This window comes from Lagenorhynchus albirostris, chromosome 7, assembly GCF_949774975.1.
Source record: "Lagenorhynchus albirostris chromosome 7, mLagAlb1.1, whole genome shotgun sequence".
NCBI lineage: Eukaryota > Metazoa > Chordata > Mammalia > Artiodactyla > Delphinidae > Lagenorhynchus > Lagenorhynchus albirostris.
Window position 1 is genome coordinate 15,279,551 of NC_083101.1, and position 18,419 is coordinate 15,297,969.

Below are 18,419 nucleotides of genomic sequence, written 5' to 3' on the forward strand. Positions count from 1 at the left end.
TAACCTCTTCTAGACTAAGTGAGGTGGTGGACACAGCACAGTGTTAAACTAGCAAGTAGAATGATGTTGTGATGATGAAAACAAAACTTGTAAATTTTCCAAGGAGCCCCTACTTAAGCTCTCCCTTAGTCTTAAGCATTTCTCCAACATGGCACCGCTGTGCTGTGCTACCACCGAAAGAAGAGGCGGGCAAGACCCCACTAGTTCCTTGGCTTTTAGTTCCCCTTCTGAGTACGAGAGGACCTCGAGGCTCAGAGTCACTGATGGGTGGATCCTCTAGTTACATTTCCTTGGGGTGAAGGAGACAGTCCACTAAGTGTTGTAGAAGTGCGTTCAAATGAACTCCATAAACTCTCCATCTGTAAGGTATTCAACCCGGATAGTCGTGATCATGATGCATCCCAAGACTTTTTGTACTCACCTGATGATGCAAAAGCAAAGCCTGTGTTCAGTTGGTGCATGTCTGTGGAAGAGGAGGAGAGAAAGGGATTCTCCTTCACCGAGTCCCTGCTGTGAGATTCAGGTTGTTTGTGAAGATAGCGGGTGGGATGGATACTGGAGTTCTATCTCCAAGTTCCTTCCTGGCTGTAGGAGACTCTGTTTCTGCATTCATTCATTTCACTCTTTCAACACTTATGCCTTGAATACCTATGATGTGCCAGGTGCCAAGATACAGGCGCTTAAGCCCGTCCTCTGTTTTACGGATGAGGAAACTGCATCCCTAAGAGATTCAGCAGTTTGTACGTGTTCTTGCGTGTTCACAGAACATGTGAACAACAAAGCAGGAATGCAAGCCCAGATGTCCATAGATGCCACGCTCTTAACCAGAAACTGCACTGATTTTTGTAAACCCTGACACACTCTACTGATGTAAAGGATTATGATGATGTGTTAAGAGCATTTAAAAAATTTTTCCTTTGTCTCTCTCTCTCTTCCTTTTATTTTGCTTCACCCTCCCCCCTTTCCTCTCTCCCTCTTTTGTTTCCTCTTTCTTTCTCTCTCTTTTTTATTCTTTTCTTCATAGGACTCCACAGAATGGAGCAAGAATGAGAGGAAAAAGGCCGGCAGAAAAGCATGAACTGGAGGTTTGTTGAGCTCCTCTACTTCCTGTTTGTATGGGGCCGTATCTCAGTGCAGCCCTCCCACCAGGAACCAGCTGGGACAGACCAACATGTCTCCAAGGAATTTGATTGGCTTATTTCAGACAGGGGGCCTTTCCACCACTCCAGGAGCTACCTATCCTTTGTGGAAAGACACCGTCAAGGATTTACAACCAGATATAAAATATACAGGTAAGAGCTGGGCTAAGCTTGCCTTTGCTTTTCATTCACTGAGTGCTTTTGGGGGGCCACACATTGGCATGGGCCTTGCTGTATGGAGGAGTGTCTGAGCCAAGTCTGTTTTGCACTTTTTCATTATTAATTTATCTATTTATTTATTCATTTATCCATCTATTTAATTTATTACATTGTGCAAGAGATTAGCAATGGTGAGTAAGAATAGCTAGTATTTTTTGAGTACTTACTACTGTGTCTGGGCATGGTGCTTAGTACTTTGTACACTATCTCATTAAACCTTACAGTAACATCAGAGATAGCATCTATTTGTTTTCTCCACTTTATAGAAGGGGTAACTGGGCTTCTGCTAGGTGAAATAACTTGTCCAAAGTCACACAGTCTGTGAGTGGTGGGACTGGGATTCAAGCCCTGGTTTATCTGCATGCATAGTCACAGACAGTGTTTTTAGTCAGTTCCATCAGGTGTAGGCTGTGTTGTTTTGAAGATGCTATTAATAGAGCAAATATCCTACCCAGACATAGTCACATATTTGGAAACAAGTAGGGACTATCAGTGAATACCTCTTTCTTGAGCAAGTCTGAACTGGTCTTTGGCCGTTGGGAATCCTACTCATCCCAAAAGGACTTAGCCCCAGATTCTTCCTCTTTGAGAGTCTAAGAAACCATCTTGGACTCTCCCCACTCTACTTGATCACCTCTCTTTGATATTTCCACAGGTCTCTACACTTACACCTGTTTAGTTGTCAACCATTTGGAGAAATACCATTCTTGTATTTCTCTTTCACCTTACTAGAAACTCTGTGAGGCCAGGACTTATATATAATTCATTTCTGGATCCCCAGAGTGATTTTTTGTTCTGCCTTGTATCATAAGGACACGAAAAATGTGGACTTAAGTAAATTGGAGAATGCAAAAAACTCTCTAGAGCTCTCTCTAAGACAGCTTAAGCTTCGTCTTAAGGTCAAGGAACACTTCTGGGCCAACTGAAATAGGAGACGAGGAAGCATGGTGGAGGAAACAATCCTAACCTGCAGCTGGGAAGCCGTGAATTCAGGTCTTACGTCTTCTGTGTCTTTGACATGAAAATGGGCCTATCTCCTTTGCACACTGTGTGACATTGTGGACCTAGGGATGGATGATTCATGAATTTGCTACCAGCTGCAGATGCCTGTGATTCTGTGCTGAATAGTCAAATCCAAGTTTGAAAGTTGGCCCTTATACAAAAGAAAGTTTGCATCTGCTTCTGTGTTCATATTTCACCCATGCTCTTCCTGGGATTCCACTGCTAAAACAAAAGTTTGCAGTCATCCAACAAGCTGATTTGTAAGATCCTTTCTAGCTCTAAAATTAAATAGAAGATTTAACCAAGGTCACATGGTTAATTAAATGATGGAGTTTAATCCAGAAGTCAGGCCCCTGGTCATCTAGTTACTCCTTCCTTCCTTTATTTAATCCTCAAATAATTATTAAGCGCCAGCTAGAGGCCCAGCACCGTGTTTAAGGCAGATGACACGATGGCGAGTAAAACAAACATGGTCCTTGCTCTCATAGCAGTACATTAATTAAACACACACACACACACACACACACGGTATAAGTGCTACAAAGGAGAAAGTGCAGGATAGGCATAATTGGAAGATCATAAACATTGATTTGGGACCTATTGTGTGAAAGATCAGGTGTGGCTCCTGTTGTAATCTTCACCTGGACACACATGCAAATAGGTAGCCAGAGATGGGTGTGCTCATCTAGGCCAGGTTCAGACCAGAGCAAAAGCCAACAAGGATGTGCTCTCCAGGGCTGTTGTCCATTGACGTTTTCTCTTCACTACTTTGTTGAAACGCTAAAGCATGTCCACAGGTGATTCGAAGTGTGTCTTCCTGTGTGCTAACATGGACATAGCACATTAGAAACTTGACATTTGCATCATGAAAGAAAGGCTTTACTACCAGCATGCGCCATATTATCTGAGGCTACAGAGCCAGCCTTTCTGAAATGTCCTAGACCTCAAGCTTCGGCCAGTGCCCCCAACCCTAGAATCCAGGCTAGAGCCCAGGGTGATCTGGGAGCTTCAGAAACTGGGAAGAAGTCTGCTCTCCTCACTTAAGTGGGTTAAGGCCATCTCTGTCCTCATTCATATGCAGGCAGAGGCTGGCTTCAGCTCATAGAGTCGTGGTGGGGAGTTTGTGCCACTGGCAATGATGAGAACCTTTCAAATTAAATCCCAGCAGAAGTCCTCTCTCCTGTTGCTTCACATGCTGAGCAATAAACTGTGCACAAACAGTAGTCTGGGTGCACGAGGTTCGTGCTCTGTCACTCCTAAGTCTGAGCTGATGTGTGGAGGCTGGGGGAGTTTTCTCAACTTGAATCTGCCTGGGTACAGGGACAGCATCCTTGATCCTGGAGGCAGAGAACCAGGGTCCTGGCTCAGTCCGCTCACCTCCCCGCTGTGTGATTTAGGCCAAGTAGTGGGACTTCTCTGAGCTCCTGTTTTCTCATCTGCGGAAGGGGAATGTTCGCTAAGATGGTCTCCAAGGTCCTTCCCTTCTCTGAAAGTCTGTGATTCCATGAAATATTGTCATTTGGAAATACAGCATGGGATATCGGAGAGGACTCTGGACTTCGAGTCTGCAGACTCAGGTGGTGTTTATTTTGGGCTGCTTACTAGCTTCCTCATCCTGGGCAAATATATTCATGCATCATTCACTCAAGCGTACATCCAGTGCTTTAGAATTTAACACTAATCATGTACTGTAAGCCGTGCTATGATTCGGTAATATAGAGATGACCAAAAGAAAACAACAAAGCTCGCGCACACACACACACACACACACACACACACACACACCCACAACCTGCAAGGTCCATCCCCTCTTTCACCAAGCTCAGAGGTGGGGTGGAAGATGGAGGGAAAAAAGAGTGAATAAGCAAACAATTATCATTCCACAGAGAGGTATGAATAAGTAACCGCTCAGATACTCAATATTCTCTTCTCTAGAAAGGGACAGTGATGTCTGTCCCACCTACAAGGTCAAATGAGATTAACTTGGTGTGAGATGCTTTGCAAATTTAAATTTTCTTATCTCTGGAAAATTTTTTTCATTAAGGTTCGAAATCATCATTCTAATAGAATCATTTAGTTTCAATTTCTGGTAAGCCCATACACATATTAGTCGTTAGTCTGTGAGGGAGATACTAGTATTGTCCATATTACGAATGAGAAAACTCAGGCATCAAGAGGTGAAGGAGATTGTCCACATCACACATCTGGGATGTGGCAGAGCTAGGAATAAAAGCAGGCCTCTGAGATTCCACAACGTGAGCCCTTAACTCTATGTTGTCATAACCCTCTCTTAGTTCTTAGTTACCTAGTGTATGACCAAATACCCAGAGACTTCCGCTGACCACGGACAAGTTGCAACCTCTCTGTGACTTAGTTTCCTCATCTGTAAAATGGACATAATATTAAATGCCTTGTGTAGCTGTGGCAAGAAATAGTTTAGCTGTCAATCATGGAGAGCTTGGAATTTTGCAGGAGCCATTCCCTCCTTGACCTCAGACAGCTGATGGTATTGCTAGAAATGATTTCTTTTCTTCTCGTGGTATTTTAAAAGTCAGTTTGGTCCAAAGGGTGTTTCTTGTGTTCCCGCTGCCTTTTTGTGTTTTATTTTTCTGTTTCTCTTTTCCTGACTTTGAGATCATCAGTAGTTGCCGTAAATTTGGCAGTTATTTCAGAGGTAGATTTAAAAGGAGGATTGTGGTACCCTTTGTTAAGCTTTGGTTTTGGAGAGTCAGGGTGGGGGGGCGGGGCGGGCACTGATAATGGTGGTCACTGTGCCACAAGACGTGGTTTCATATTGAGTGGTTTTCCCTACAGGTTTCAGAGCAAGTGGTTTGTGGCTTATGGTGCACCTTCCTTTGAGCCTTAAATAAGTACCTAAAAGTTGAATGTAAATCAAATCTTGGTAAACCATGTCTGATTGCCTAACCATCTTGCACATTTATCAGAGTTGCATAAATCTTTGTTCTAATCCACCATCTTGATGGTTCCTTCGTGTGTTTCACAAAAATATCTTTTGTAGGTTTTGTGGCAAAGATACTTCACTAAATGAATGGGGCTGGGGCTGGGTGGATGATTCTGCTGAGATGAATGAGATGTGACCCTTGTCCAAAAATCATTCAGGAGTATATATTGGAAATGCTGGAGAGGGTGTGGAGAAAAGGGACCCCTCTTGCACTGTTGGGGCGAATGTAAATTGATACAGCCACTATGGAGAACAGTATCGAGTTTCCTTAAAAAACTAAAAACAGAACTAACATATGACTCAGCAATCCCACTACTGGGCATATACCCTGAGAAAACCGTAATTCAAAAAGAGTCATGTACCAAAATGTTCATTGCAGCACTATTTATAATAGCCAGGACATGGAAGCAACCTAAGTGTCCATCGACTGATGAATGGATAAACAAGATGTGGCACATATGTACAATGGAATATTACTCAGCCATAAAAAGAAACGAAATTGAGTTATTTGTAGTGAGGTGGATGGACCTAGAGTCTGTCATACAGAGTGAAGTAAGTCAGAAAGAGAAAAACAAATACCGTATGCTAACACGTATATATGGAATCCAAAAAAAAAAAGGGTCTGAAGAACCTAGGGGCAGGACAGGAATAAAGACACAGACGTAGAGAATGGACTTGAGGACACGGGGAGGGGGAAAGGTAAGCTGTGACGAAGTGAGAGAGTGGCATGGTCATATATACACTACCAAATGTAAAATAGATAGCTAATGGGAAGCAGCCGCATAGCACAGGGAGATCAGCTCAGTGCTTTGTGACCACCTACAGGGGTGGGATAGGGAGGGTGAGAGGGAGACGCAAGAGGGAGGGGATATGGGGACATATGTATATGTATAACTGATTCACTTTGTTATACAGCAGCAACGAACACAACAATGTAAAGCAGTTATACTCCAATAAAGATGTTAAACATAAATTAATTGATTTTTTTAAAAAAGTGTATATTGGGTGCTTAGGTTTGTTAGATGCTGTGCACTGGGGAATTGATGATATATAAGGTAGACAGGTCCCTGCTTCGAGGAGCTTACAGACTTGGGTGGTGAGGGTGAAGTCCACCATTCAGGATGCTGTGGTTGAACTTGAAAGGAGACCCCCCCCCACCTCTGGCTTCCAGATAGAATCTTGATATCACATGGTGCAAGGGTTGTATTTCTATTAGTGTGGCTCAAATCAGTCTAAATCAGCATTTCTTAAAGTATCTCACATGCAGCTGGAGTTCAGTGCGATGTTAAAAGGCATTTCTAGAAAAAAAAATCCCATAGTCAAATAAATAATAATAAAAACAGTAATAAGGATAAGTCAGTTGCTAACGTTGAAAGATTACCAAGCGTCTTGCATGGACACACAGTGTCTAAATTACTGCAGCAGATTTTGGTCCTTATAATAATCCTGTGCTTAGGTATTGTTATCATCCCCATTTACATAGCTTGCCCAAGGAAAGAGAGCTACTTCATGGTAGAGTAGAATGTATCACAAGTGAGCAGATTCCAGAGTCTGCATGTGTAACCATGCTATATTGCCTCCCAAATGACATAGATATATTTGTTTGGAAAACCAAGTAACGTTATACAGGCTTCCTTACTGCAGGGCTTTTCAGGGTCTTTCCTAGACTGTTTAACAATGTTTAAGCCAACCTCTTTGACCCTACCACCTCTTTTTCTCAGAGAGATCAGAATTCGGATGAGCAGGCTTCAGGAGGCACTGGCTCTACCTGGCTTTGGCAGCTTGAGTGTTGCTTCTTTGGATGCCAGCCTGTGTCAAAGTGATCTGAAAAGACACCGCTTCCACTTGGGGAGCTGGCCCCTGGCTGAGGAAGCCACCCTACCTGTTGGGATTTTGCTTGGAACACTTTGATCTAAATCTACTTCCTGGTTTATAATTCAAAGAAATGGAATTAACAGCTTCAGTTTTCTGTCACCAGTAATAACCTTATCTTTTTTTCCTCCTCCTTCTCATTTCTTAAATTTCTGCACTACTATTTCTTATTCCTAAATTTGGCATTTCACCCTGTGGGTGTGGGGATGAAAACTTCAACAGAGGCCAGAGCCATAGTTACAGAGGAAGGTGAAACCTTGGTTTAATATGCAAAGAAGTGGCTGCACGTCAGAATCACCTGCAAAGCTTTTAAACAATTCCGATGCCTGGGTCCTTCCTCAGATATTTGGATTTGTAGTTGGTCTAGGATAGACATGAGAACCACCAACCTAGGGGTGATTTTGCTTCCTAATGGGACATTTAGAAATGTCAGGGGGGCATTTTTGGTTGTCACAGTCGGTTGTGGGGAGGCGGTTTGCTCCTGGCATCTGGTGGATAGAAGCCAGGGATCAGGGATACAGCTGAACACCCTACAATGCAGAGACAGCCCTCTGCAGCAAGGAACTATCTGGCTCACAATGCCAGTAGCATAGAGGTTGAGCACCTTTGCTCTAAAGCAAGGATTTTAGGAAAAAAGGAAAAGGGATGGTTGGGAAGGATATTAGAAAAAATGGTTTTAGAGTTTGGTTCTCATGAGTTTGAGCTGGAATGAAGTATAGGTGCCAGTGCAGTGTCTGGGTTCCCAAAACAATCTGGCTGCAGGACCAAAGGGGAAGGGATTTTCCATCTTTTCAGACATGCCCTCAGATCAGGGTGGCAGCTGATGCGTTAAGGAAGGTGAATTGATTTTTGCTTCCTGCTGCAGAGAAGTAGCACTTAAGGGAAACTAGTTTTCTACCCCAGAAATAACCAGCCTCCGTTCCTCCAGGAGTTCTGGGAGATTTGGTGAGTTTCTCATCTGACTATAGTATTCTATAGGAGGTAAGATGTTTAGGCACCCACTGTTAGGTTCAGATACACATGGCCTGAGTCATAAAAAACCAGCTTGGGCAAAGTGCATTAAGGGATACTTTTTTTTTTTCTTTAAGTGGGCTCAAAAGAAGATGAGACTGGGACGGTGTCCCACGTTTGTCATTGTCAATTTCAGCCACATAGAGGTTGGCATCACTGGTGAGAATCAATACCCTGTGCCCTTGCCCCTACCTTATCCCTCATTCAATCCAAGTTTTGGATCAAGCTGTCCGTGAATAGAGAGGGATGGGGAGGGATAGTCAGCAAACATCTCCCGGGCCACTTGATGTCAATTCAGAGATAATCTTCTGTGTTGATTATTTAAAATTGATCTTCCACTTCTAAGCCCAATAGCTTTATTGCTGCCAAATTGGTACCTTTGCAGTACTTTACCTCTTTGCTCCCATTCCATTACCAAACTGGCTTCTGTGAGCTGCTAAGCTTAGTTTGCTGCAATCTCTGCAGAGCAATTGTTCAGCTTTAGTCAGGAGCCATGTCTGAAAATGCACTGGCTTTTGCACACCTCCCTCCAAAGGGCAGACTGACACGGGCTCTTAAAACGGACATAATAAGATATGGTGATTGTTATGACTGGGGAAATCAGGAGGAGAATGAAGACAAGCCCTTGGAGCTTCAGACTCTATGCCCCAAATCTTGGCTGAGGAAGAAAGAAAGGGACCCGATCTGTGATCTGGAGCACCTGCCACTCATTCATTCATTTGAAAAATGTTTACTGATCTCCGAATTCCTACTGACCAGTCACTACGACAGTTCCTTGGAGTTACGAGAGGAAAGACTGGATCCCTGACCTCAAGGAATTCAAAGTGTCTTGGGGAAAACCAACTGATGGGCAGATAACCACAGTGCCATAGGCTCAGTTCCCTGATTGATCAATACGCTGGGTGCTGTGTTTGTGGTGGGGATGGGAACTACCCTTGGCATTGGGATCATGAATGTGGGGAACGATGGGGGGAAAAGACAAATCTAGGGAGGCATCCTAGAGGGAGGGGTATTTGACTCAGTCTTCAAGGAGGATTAGGATTTTATGAGAAGGCAGTGGGGGAAAAAGCAGCCCAGATAAAGGGAGGTAGTGCCTGCAAAGGCAAAGAGGCAGAAGAAATCCTGGAACTCTGTGTGTGTGTGTGTGTGTGTGTGTGTGTGTGTGTGTGTGTGTATTTTGAGTAGTATAGTAGTCCCCTCTTAGCCAAGGTTTCATGTTCTGCGGTTTCAGTTACAATCAACTGCTGTCCAAAAATATTAAATGGAAAATTCCAGAAATAAACCACTCAAAAGTTTTAAATTGCACATCATTCTGAGTAGTGTGATGAAATCTTGTACTGTCCAGCTCCGCCCCTCCCAGGTCCCGAATCATCCCTTTGTCCAGTGTATCCCCTCCTGTTAATCAGTAGCCATCTCGGTTTTGGTTTTCAGATCAACTGTCGTGGGATCTCAATGCTTATGTTCAAGTAGCTCTTGTTTTACTTAGTAATAGCCCCGAAGTGCCAGAGTAGTGGTGCTGACAATTCAAATGGACCATAGAGAAACGGTGAAGCGCTTCCTTTAAGTGAAAAGGTGAAAGCTCTCAACTTAATAAGGAAGGAAAAACACTTATATGCTGAGGTTGCTAAGCTCTATGGTAAGAATGAATCTTCTGTGAGATTGTGAAGAAGGAAACAAATTCATGCTAGCTTTGCTGTCACACCTCAGACTGCAAAAGTTATGGCCAAAGTGCATGATAAGGGCTTAGTTAAGGTGGAAAAGGCATTACATTTTTATCATAAGGTATTTATAGAGAAAGAAAGGTGAGGGGGAGAGACCACATTCACATAACTTTTACAGTATATTGTTGTAATTGTTCTATTTTATTATTAGTTACTGTTGTTAAATTCTTACTATGCCTAATTTATGTATCAAACTTTATCAAAAGTATGTATATATAGGAAAAACATATGGTATACATAGTGTTCAGTACTATCCATGGTTTCAGGCATCCACTGGGCATCTTGGAATGTTTCCTCCACCAATGGGGTGGTCCTACTGCAGTGATGATAGGAAATAAGGCTGGATGGCAGCTTGGAGCCAACAGTGAAAGGAATTTAGGAAGGCAAATTGATTTCAAACAACCTTCAAACTCCAGTTAATTGTCAGGGTACTAGTACATTTCTCTTTAGAACAGTGGGGTTTTTTGTTTGTTTCATTTTTACATTTCTTGACCTCACTTATGCTAAGAAATACATTTCAGGACACTCAATAAGCCTAGAGATAAGAAGATATGTAATTGAAATGAAAACTCATGCAAAAAATACTTAACCTTACTCCATGTGATGCATCTTGATATTTTCTACTCTATACTGTTCTAATATAACCTATTCCTTTCTGATTCATTTATTTTTTAAAATACTGGTGTCTACCAACTTCATTGATTTCAGCCTCCACTAACGGGGTAGACCTTGCAGTTTGAAAAACACTGACTTTGAGGCTATGTTGTGGTTACGTTTTTGCTCAGAGGAAAATTGCGCCATGTTTGAGAAGCAGAGTTTGCTGTGGGTTCAGGTTAGAACCTGTTCCTTGTCTGATAGAGGTGACAGGAAAACAGTGAAGGGTTTGAAACGTGAGACTGGCATGGGCCGATATACATTTAGAAGTATTGCTCTGGCTGCAGCGTGAGGAATGCGTGGAAGGGAATGAGAGAGAAGGGTTAGAAAGCTGTGGCAGTAATTCAAGGGAGAGGAAGGAGACACTGGAGCCAAGACAAAGGCTATAAAGATGGAATTCATTAACTCCCGAGTACCACTCAGGTCCACCAACAAAGCTGCTTGGGACCTACCTGTCAGGCAGCTCCCTTCCTGGGCTGCATCCGGGCTTACCTGCCCTAGTTCCATTCTAGGCACCCTGTGGCAGGATGCATTCTTTTATGGAGAGTTCTACAGCCACCGGATACTTTGTGTCTCTTAAGAAAGGAACCAGAATGCCCAGGCTTCTGCCTCCAGGCTATTTCCTTATCTCTCAAGGCCTTCCTTCTGGGCATGAGAATTACTAGGTCTCATTAGCAGTGGATTCCCAGACTAGCTTGGAGGAAGGCTTTGCATCCCACCCTTTATCTGCACCTGACTTGTCTCTGCAAACCTTGATGGAAACTTCCAGCCACAAGTCAGTAGCTAAGCTGATGTGAACCCTAATAACACAGCCGCTAAAGTTTAGTGATGAAGAGCAAGTCTTTAGGCTCAGGCAGACCTTGGTTTGAATCCTGGCTCTGCCAGGTATAATCCCACTTAGCAGAGAGCAAGTGCTTGAGGACCAGTAACTAAAACAAGTTACCCATTTGTATTTGAAACACCCCTACCTGCAAATTCATCCCTAAGAACTCTGCGAAAACTTGCGGGAGACCTCCAACCACAAGAGGGGTGCTTGACCTGTGTGCACTGTAGCCCAGGTGCTCTAGGAAGGCAGTATAACTCCAGTCTCATATTAAGAGGACACTTATCTGGAGGAAAACACAGAAAGAGGACAAGAGAGAGGAAGATTGCTGATGCCCTGTGACCCATGTGGCAGGAATCCAGAGGTCTGCGCACTGGCAAAGCATCCTTAAGCAATCAGCACGCATTGATTCCTGTAAACAGTGCACGTCCCATGATTTGCAAGCGTCTAATTTATTAATCAGCCCAGGTGGCAGGAGCAGTCTGCGACCTCTCATCTCGGTGCCTGCCAGGTTGTCTTTGATGTGTGTTGCTCGGGAGACGCTGGGCCCCCAGAGATGGCTTCCCACCTCAGCCCCTTCACAGTAGTCAGCAGCATTTCAGGATGGGGTGTGTACAGTGGTGAGGGTCACTCTGCTTTTTCTCAAATTGCAGCCTTGTTGTTGACAGAAGGCCAGCAGCCTCCATCCCTGAGTGCTTGTGACAAGCTCTCTGTGACTCTAGTATGACACCCGGCTTTATACCACGTTGATGGGGGAGGGTGGTTTGTGCGAGAAAAAAGGAGGTGAATATAAATGATATGGAAGTCTCTGCACTGCTAAATGGTTTGGGATTGTCTCATTTGGTAAGGAACTGCTCACCTGTGCATGAGTTCGGCAAGGATTTGTTGAATCCCTACCATGGGCAGGGACTATGTTAGCCTCCGCTGACACCAAAGTGTTACTGATCTGTGGTCTCAAGAGCACCGAATGTAGCTGGGGAGAAACAGACAATATATAAGCAACCACATTGCTACCTCGTATGAGGAGTGCAGGGAAAGAAGTATAAAATGCAGTATTAGTGTGAAGGAAGGGTGCTGAAGCTGACCTTGCAAGATTAAGAAAGCCTTTAAAGAAGAAAAAATTTTTCTCAGATCTGGATGGTGGGAGTTAGGCAAAGGAAGTTAGCGCTGTGTGTGTGTGTGTGTGTGTGTGTGTGTGTGTGTGTGTGTGCGTGTGTTTTGAGGGGGTATCTGTAAAGGGGTAGACTTGTTCTGGGACCTGCAGATAACTCATTGTGAGTGATAGGCAGAGAAAATGTTAGCATGCAGGCCAGAGAAATCAGAAGGGGTTCAGGTCACGACGCCCTGTGAATGTTATATAAAAGCCTTTGAACTTTACTCTGAGGTGATGGCTCCCACACTTTCTCATTTCAAGATGCTCTTAAAGTCTCAGTGATTTTATTTCCCAAGGTCAGAGAAATACTAATAATTCTGTTTATTAAGTACGTAAGTACAAACAACTTAATGAAGTATTTATGTCCCCAAAAGTTTAGTAGCCATTTGGAAAATAATACATGTGAATCTAAGGAAAAACAATATCTTTATTTTATCCTTAAATAACCACAGTTACTACTGCTCAACCCTTGCAATTCGATACAGCCACCTTCCTTTCCGGTTCCTTGTTAATTTTTCTGCAGTTTTATAATTGTACCAACTGCCAAAAACCCACCTTAGCAAAGATATGCTGTTATTGAAAGAAATGTAGTGTGTTTTCACGTTGAAACTGTGAACTACCTCAGGGTAGTAGTTTTCGTGATACCCAATGAATATCAAGTATCCCTCATTTTGCTTAAACATTAAAAATATCCCACTGTGCTCCTGTGGCTTGCTATGGTACTTTGCAGCATCTCAGCACACAATTTAGGAACCAGGTTCTAAGGACAATAGGGATTTAGAGGATTTTGCCCAGTGGCAAAGCATGTTCAGGTTGTCATCTTAGAAAGATCACTTCTGCTAAAATGGAGAGAATGCACTGATGGGGGAAAGTTGGGAGAGAGTGCAAAAATGTGTGGCAAGAAAATAGAATGCTATAGCAGTGACCCACATGAGAAAGGAGAGTATCTTGGAGTAAAGTAGCATTGATGGGGATTTGAGATATGTTTTTTTTAATTTTTTAAAATTTAAAATTATTATAGATTGGCAAGAAGTTGCAGAGACAGAATAGAGAGATCCCATGTACCCTTCACCCGGTTTCCCCCAAGAGTTACATCTTATATAACTGTAGTACAATATCAAAACCAGGACACTGAGATTGGTACACTGTGTGTGTATAGTCTATGCTATGTTATCGCATGTGTAGATTCATGTAACCACCACCACAATCAAGATACAGAACAGTTTCATCACCTCAAAGATTTCCCTAGTGCTATCTGCTTAGGGTCACAAGTCTCCTTTTTCCCTATCATCCCTAAGCCCTAGCAGCCACTAATTTGTTTCCCATCTCTGTAATTGCATCATTTCAAGAATGTCATATAAACAAAATCATAACTTGAGATACTTTAAGGAGACCAAAGACTCAGTATTTGCATGTGAATGTTGAAAGAGAGGGAAGACTCAAGTTGCAAAGGACTTAGCAAGGTCATAATTTAAGTGATGAATCACTTGATCTAGGTTAAATAGGAAAAAGAATGGGGGAACATTTTTAACTTGGTCAACTGGTGGGTGGTTTTACTTTTTATTAAGACAGGGAGCCTTGGAAGGCCAGGAGGGTTTTTGGGGCATTGTTTGTGTCTGAAGATGTTGAGGCAGCTTTGGAAATGTTGAATTTAAACTACCTGGAACATCCAGTTAGAGACTTGGTAGGTAGTTGTTTTATAAATGGTTCTAACCCTCAAAAGAGAGTGCTTGAAAAAAAAAAATACAGTCATCAGTTTACCACTGGTAATTGAAAACATCCCTTGGGAGTCTTCACTTATGGAAGAGCCTGTTTAACATGTGCAGAGAAAAACATTGAGAAGTTGAGGAATGGCCAGTAGAAAGGAGCAAAATCAGGGACAGTTGGTGCCATGGAAGCTAAAATAAATGAATATTTAAGAGAGAAGGTAATCTGATATCTTACTTAAGGTAAGAACTGAAAGTAGTCTTTTATACTTAAAATCTTGACCTTGGCAAGAACTATTTAAATGGAATGTTGGGGACAGAAGCCAGATTGCAGTGGGTTGAAAAATAAGGGAGAAGCAAGAGAGTAGATATATTTTTTTAAGAAGCGTGGCTCTGAAAGGCAGCAGGGATGTGAAATAAAAAGAAGGCTTTTTTGTTGTTTTTGTTTGGTTTCTAAGAGGGAAGGTGAGGTGAAGAGAGGGAGAGACTGGTGCTGAGGGGCAGAGGGGGGTTATTTTTGATGAGGCGATTCCTGAAGGGGAAGGGAGGGAAAGGGTAAGAGCTTAGATTGAGGTAAAAGAAGGGATGCCTTTAAGCTGAAATAGGAAGAAGGAAGGGAAAGAGGTGTGGGTGCAGATAGATCTGTTGATTTCACTCCTGGTGATTTGAAGGGACTTCCAATGGCTTCTGTTCTCTTTGTGAAGTAGGATGTGCAACAAGTTGCTGAGGAAGGGGGTACTTGGGAGTGCAAAAAAAGAAAAAAAAAATGCAATGTTATGAAATAGTTAATCTGAAGAATGGTAGAAAGATCTGATTAAGGAAATATAAAAGGATCACCAGGAAGAAGTTAGGGTTCTGACCATGTTTGTGATCACATTTTATAACAGTTGTAGTCTGTGCAGCTGGGATATTATTCTCCCAAAGAACTGAAAATTTGAGGTAAGACCATGGATAGTGGATGTGGGTTCAGACAGGGTGGGCTTTGCCCAGTGGATGAGATGGAAGGACAATTGGGTAAAGGAGTTACAGGTATGGGTCAAAGGTAAATATAGGGATGGATCATTGGATCTCAGTCAATCCAAAAGGAAGTGAAGAGAGTCGATAGCGGATAAAGGGAAAGAAGATGGTCATGGGCCAAGCAGTCTTAAAGAGGTAGGGAGCAGGTGTTGTGATAGACAAGTCGGAGACTAGAAGGTTTTAACATAATGCGTCAGAGTTAGAGGAACTTTGGGAGCTGACACATTTGAGTAGTCATCATGGGGGGAAGTAGGATGCTGGAAGAGAGCAGGGGTGAAGATCATTGAGATAAAGTAGGTCAAGAGACTGAGAGGCTGAGGGTATTGGATGTTAGGGATAAAGACAGGACTTGGGGTGAAGACATAGTTTGAAAATCAGATGCTGTTCAATTAACATGAGAGAATACCTCGGAATTTAGTTATTGAACACAAGGAAGAAATGAACGCAGAGGATGGGGTGGAGGAGAAACCTGTAACAGAAGATTTGCATTCAATTCTTTGTCCCTTCTCCATTAGATCTTTGAATAATGTCTAGCCTCTCTGAGCCTCGATTTCCTCCTTCTTAAAGAGGAACTTACAATCTTTATGTCCCTGACAGAGATGTAGAGTGTGATGCCCAAAAGGGGAAGAGGAAGTAAATGTGCTTAGTAAACCCTGCACCTTCGTGTAAATGTGGGCCCTATTGTGTCTGTTTACTGGCACCGGCAGATTGGCTTTGGGTTCCTTTCACTGCTCTGATGCAAGATTGTGCTTTGGTACCTAATCAGTGCATTGGAATAGCCTGATTTCAGAATATCATTCTAGGATAACAGAGTGAATGGCAGCTGTAGTATTGGAGACGGACTGTTACGTGTACTATCTTTTAGGCGTCTCGAATAAATGCGCGAGTACAGTTGACCCAGACAAATTGACCGATGAAAGGATAACTTGTGCTTCAGCATAATGAGTTCAATATTCTTTTGATTTACAAAAAAAGCGCTGAGGCACTCAGGCCTGGGATGCTTGTCAGCAAAAGGGAAATGTAGATTGTATTGCATTTCCTTTAGACAGCACTGAGTTCTCACTAACAGCTTCGGCTCAACCTGCTTTTAGTTTCTTTTTAATTTTGATATTTAAATTTTTGGCCATGCTGCGCAGCCTGCAGGATTTTAGTCCCCCAACCAGGGATCGAACCCATGCCCGCTGCAGTGGCAGCTTGGAGTCTTAACCACTGGACCACCAGGGAAGTCCCTCAACCTGCTTTTAAATTTAATAGTAGTAGTAGTAGCAGCAGTAGTCAGGGCAAGGGAAGGGACTACTAGGGAGCAGGGGCTTCTAAAGACAGAATGTTCAGGAAGGGGCACCTCCTTACCATGTAACTCTCCCACCCTTGCTGTTTCAAGTTGAGCTGAAGTGAATAAGATAGTGGGAAGAATTCCAAAACAGAATCCAGTTGGAGTTCATTGCAGAACCAAGACAATGTTGAAAAACAAAGCACACACAAAATGGAACTAGTGAGCTAGTGTGACATGATACTGAATATATTAATAGCTGAATAACCTAACAACCTTAATAAGTAATTTGATCCTCACAACAATCCCACGTGACAGCTACTACCTTTCATCCCACGTTACAGATGAGGAAATGGAGGCTCACAGAAGTATTTTGCCCAAGGTCACACAGTTGGGAAGTCGCATAACTGTGATTCAAACCCAGACAATCTGATTCCAGACTCTGTGCTTGTAACCCCTGGCTCTACAGAGTGCTAGGCGGGGGTGAAGTGACAGCAGCTCTGGGACTCAAGGAGCCTGTGTCCTACTCCATTGTTGACATTGAATCACCTTGTGACTGGAGCAAATTTTCCTTTTCTAATACTCCACAATTTCATTTCTCCTCCTTCTTCATGTCCTTTTTTTCTTTCCTTTTCCCATTCTTCTTTTTCCTGTTGAAATATACCTTCCCTACGTAATGCTTTAGAAGTCATAAGACACTTTCCCATAACAAGTGAGTAGTAATATCCCATTTTAAAGATGAGGTAGGCAAAACTTTGAGCAGCTAACTAGTTTGTCTAGTGTGAAATACCTGGTAAATGATGGGACACTGACTTGCTTCTGAGCCTCCGACACATCTTTCAATGCTCATTTTAACTGTCCCACAGCTCCCTTTTTTAAAAAAATTAATTTATTTTTGGCTGCGTTGAGTCTTCGTTGCTGTGCGCGGGCTTTCTCTAGTTGCGGCGAGCGGGAGCTTCTCATTGCGGTGGCTTCTCTTGTTGCAAAGCATGGGCTCTAGGCCCGCGGGCTTCAGTAGTTGTTGCACGCCGGCTCAGTAGTTGTGGCGCACAGACTTAGTTGCCCCGCGGCATGTGGGATCTTCCCACACCGGGGCTCGAACCTGTGTCCCCTGAATTGGCAGGCGGATTCTTAACCACTGCACCACCAGGGAAGTCCGCCCACAGCTCCTTTTTGTTTGATAAGCCCCTTCTTATCACTGGGACTCAGTTTAGGAACATCATTCCTGTTGATGGCAATACTTTTTAAGAGAGAATGGAGAAGATTTTTGCAAACATGCAGTACTCCATCTTATACATGCATAAGGATTCCAGAGGTGATATTTGAAAGGAGAAATGGAGTATATGCAGTTCTTACATGGTGTGGTTCCGTGGGCCCCTCGGCTTCTTAAAGATTCCAGAAAATTAACTCTCATGGAGTATTATTTCCTGACTCTGGGAACAAAGTACTTTTTAAAGATTGTTTTCTTAAAATGAGCAGATTGATGCGGTATCATTAAAAAACAACCAACTCACCACACTTCAGTGTAGAGATCCTTTTGTCTTCTGCTGATGGAGGATGGTAGAGAGAAGAGACATAGCTGTACCTATTATGCTGTTCTATTTCAGTCTACTCTATAATTCACTTCCTTTTTTTGGATCTTATTCTTTTGCTAAGTACCACCCACCTACTTATGGGAGACAAGACCAGGTGAAAGACATCTTCAGATGTCTCAGCTTCCTCATCTGCTTGTCACTCACTGGGTGCTGGATTTTCAGTACTAACTTGGAAGCCTGTCTCTCAAAGAAAACTAGAGAAAGTGGCCCCTGACACTGGACAAATATCTGTTATGTGCAGGAAGCTTGTGAACTTATGCCTACAGAGGCTGCAC

The 18,419-nt window shown here is 43.0% G+C and overlaps 1 protein-coding gene across 1 annotated transcript in view; it reads left to right on the plus strand.

Moving 5' to 3' along the window:
- The first annotated feature begins 1,074 nt into the window (after positions 1–1,074).
- Positions 1,075–18,419, plus strand: part of BRINP1 (BMP/retinoic acid inducible neural specific 1) — a 125,274-nt gene continuing 107,929 nt past the window's right edge. The window contains exon 1 of the mRNA XM_060153313.1: positions 1,075–1,292. Within this exon, the coding sequence (XP_060009296.1) occupies positions 1,075–1,292 (218 nt within the window). The remainder of the gene's footprint in view (positions 1,293–18,419) is intronic.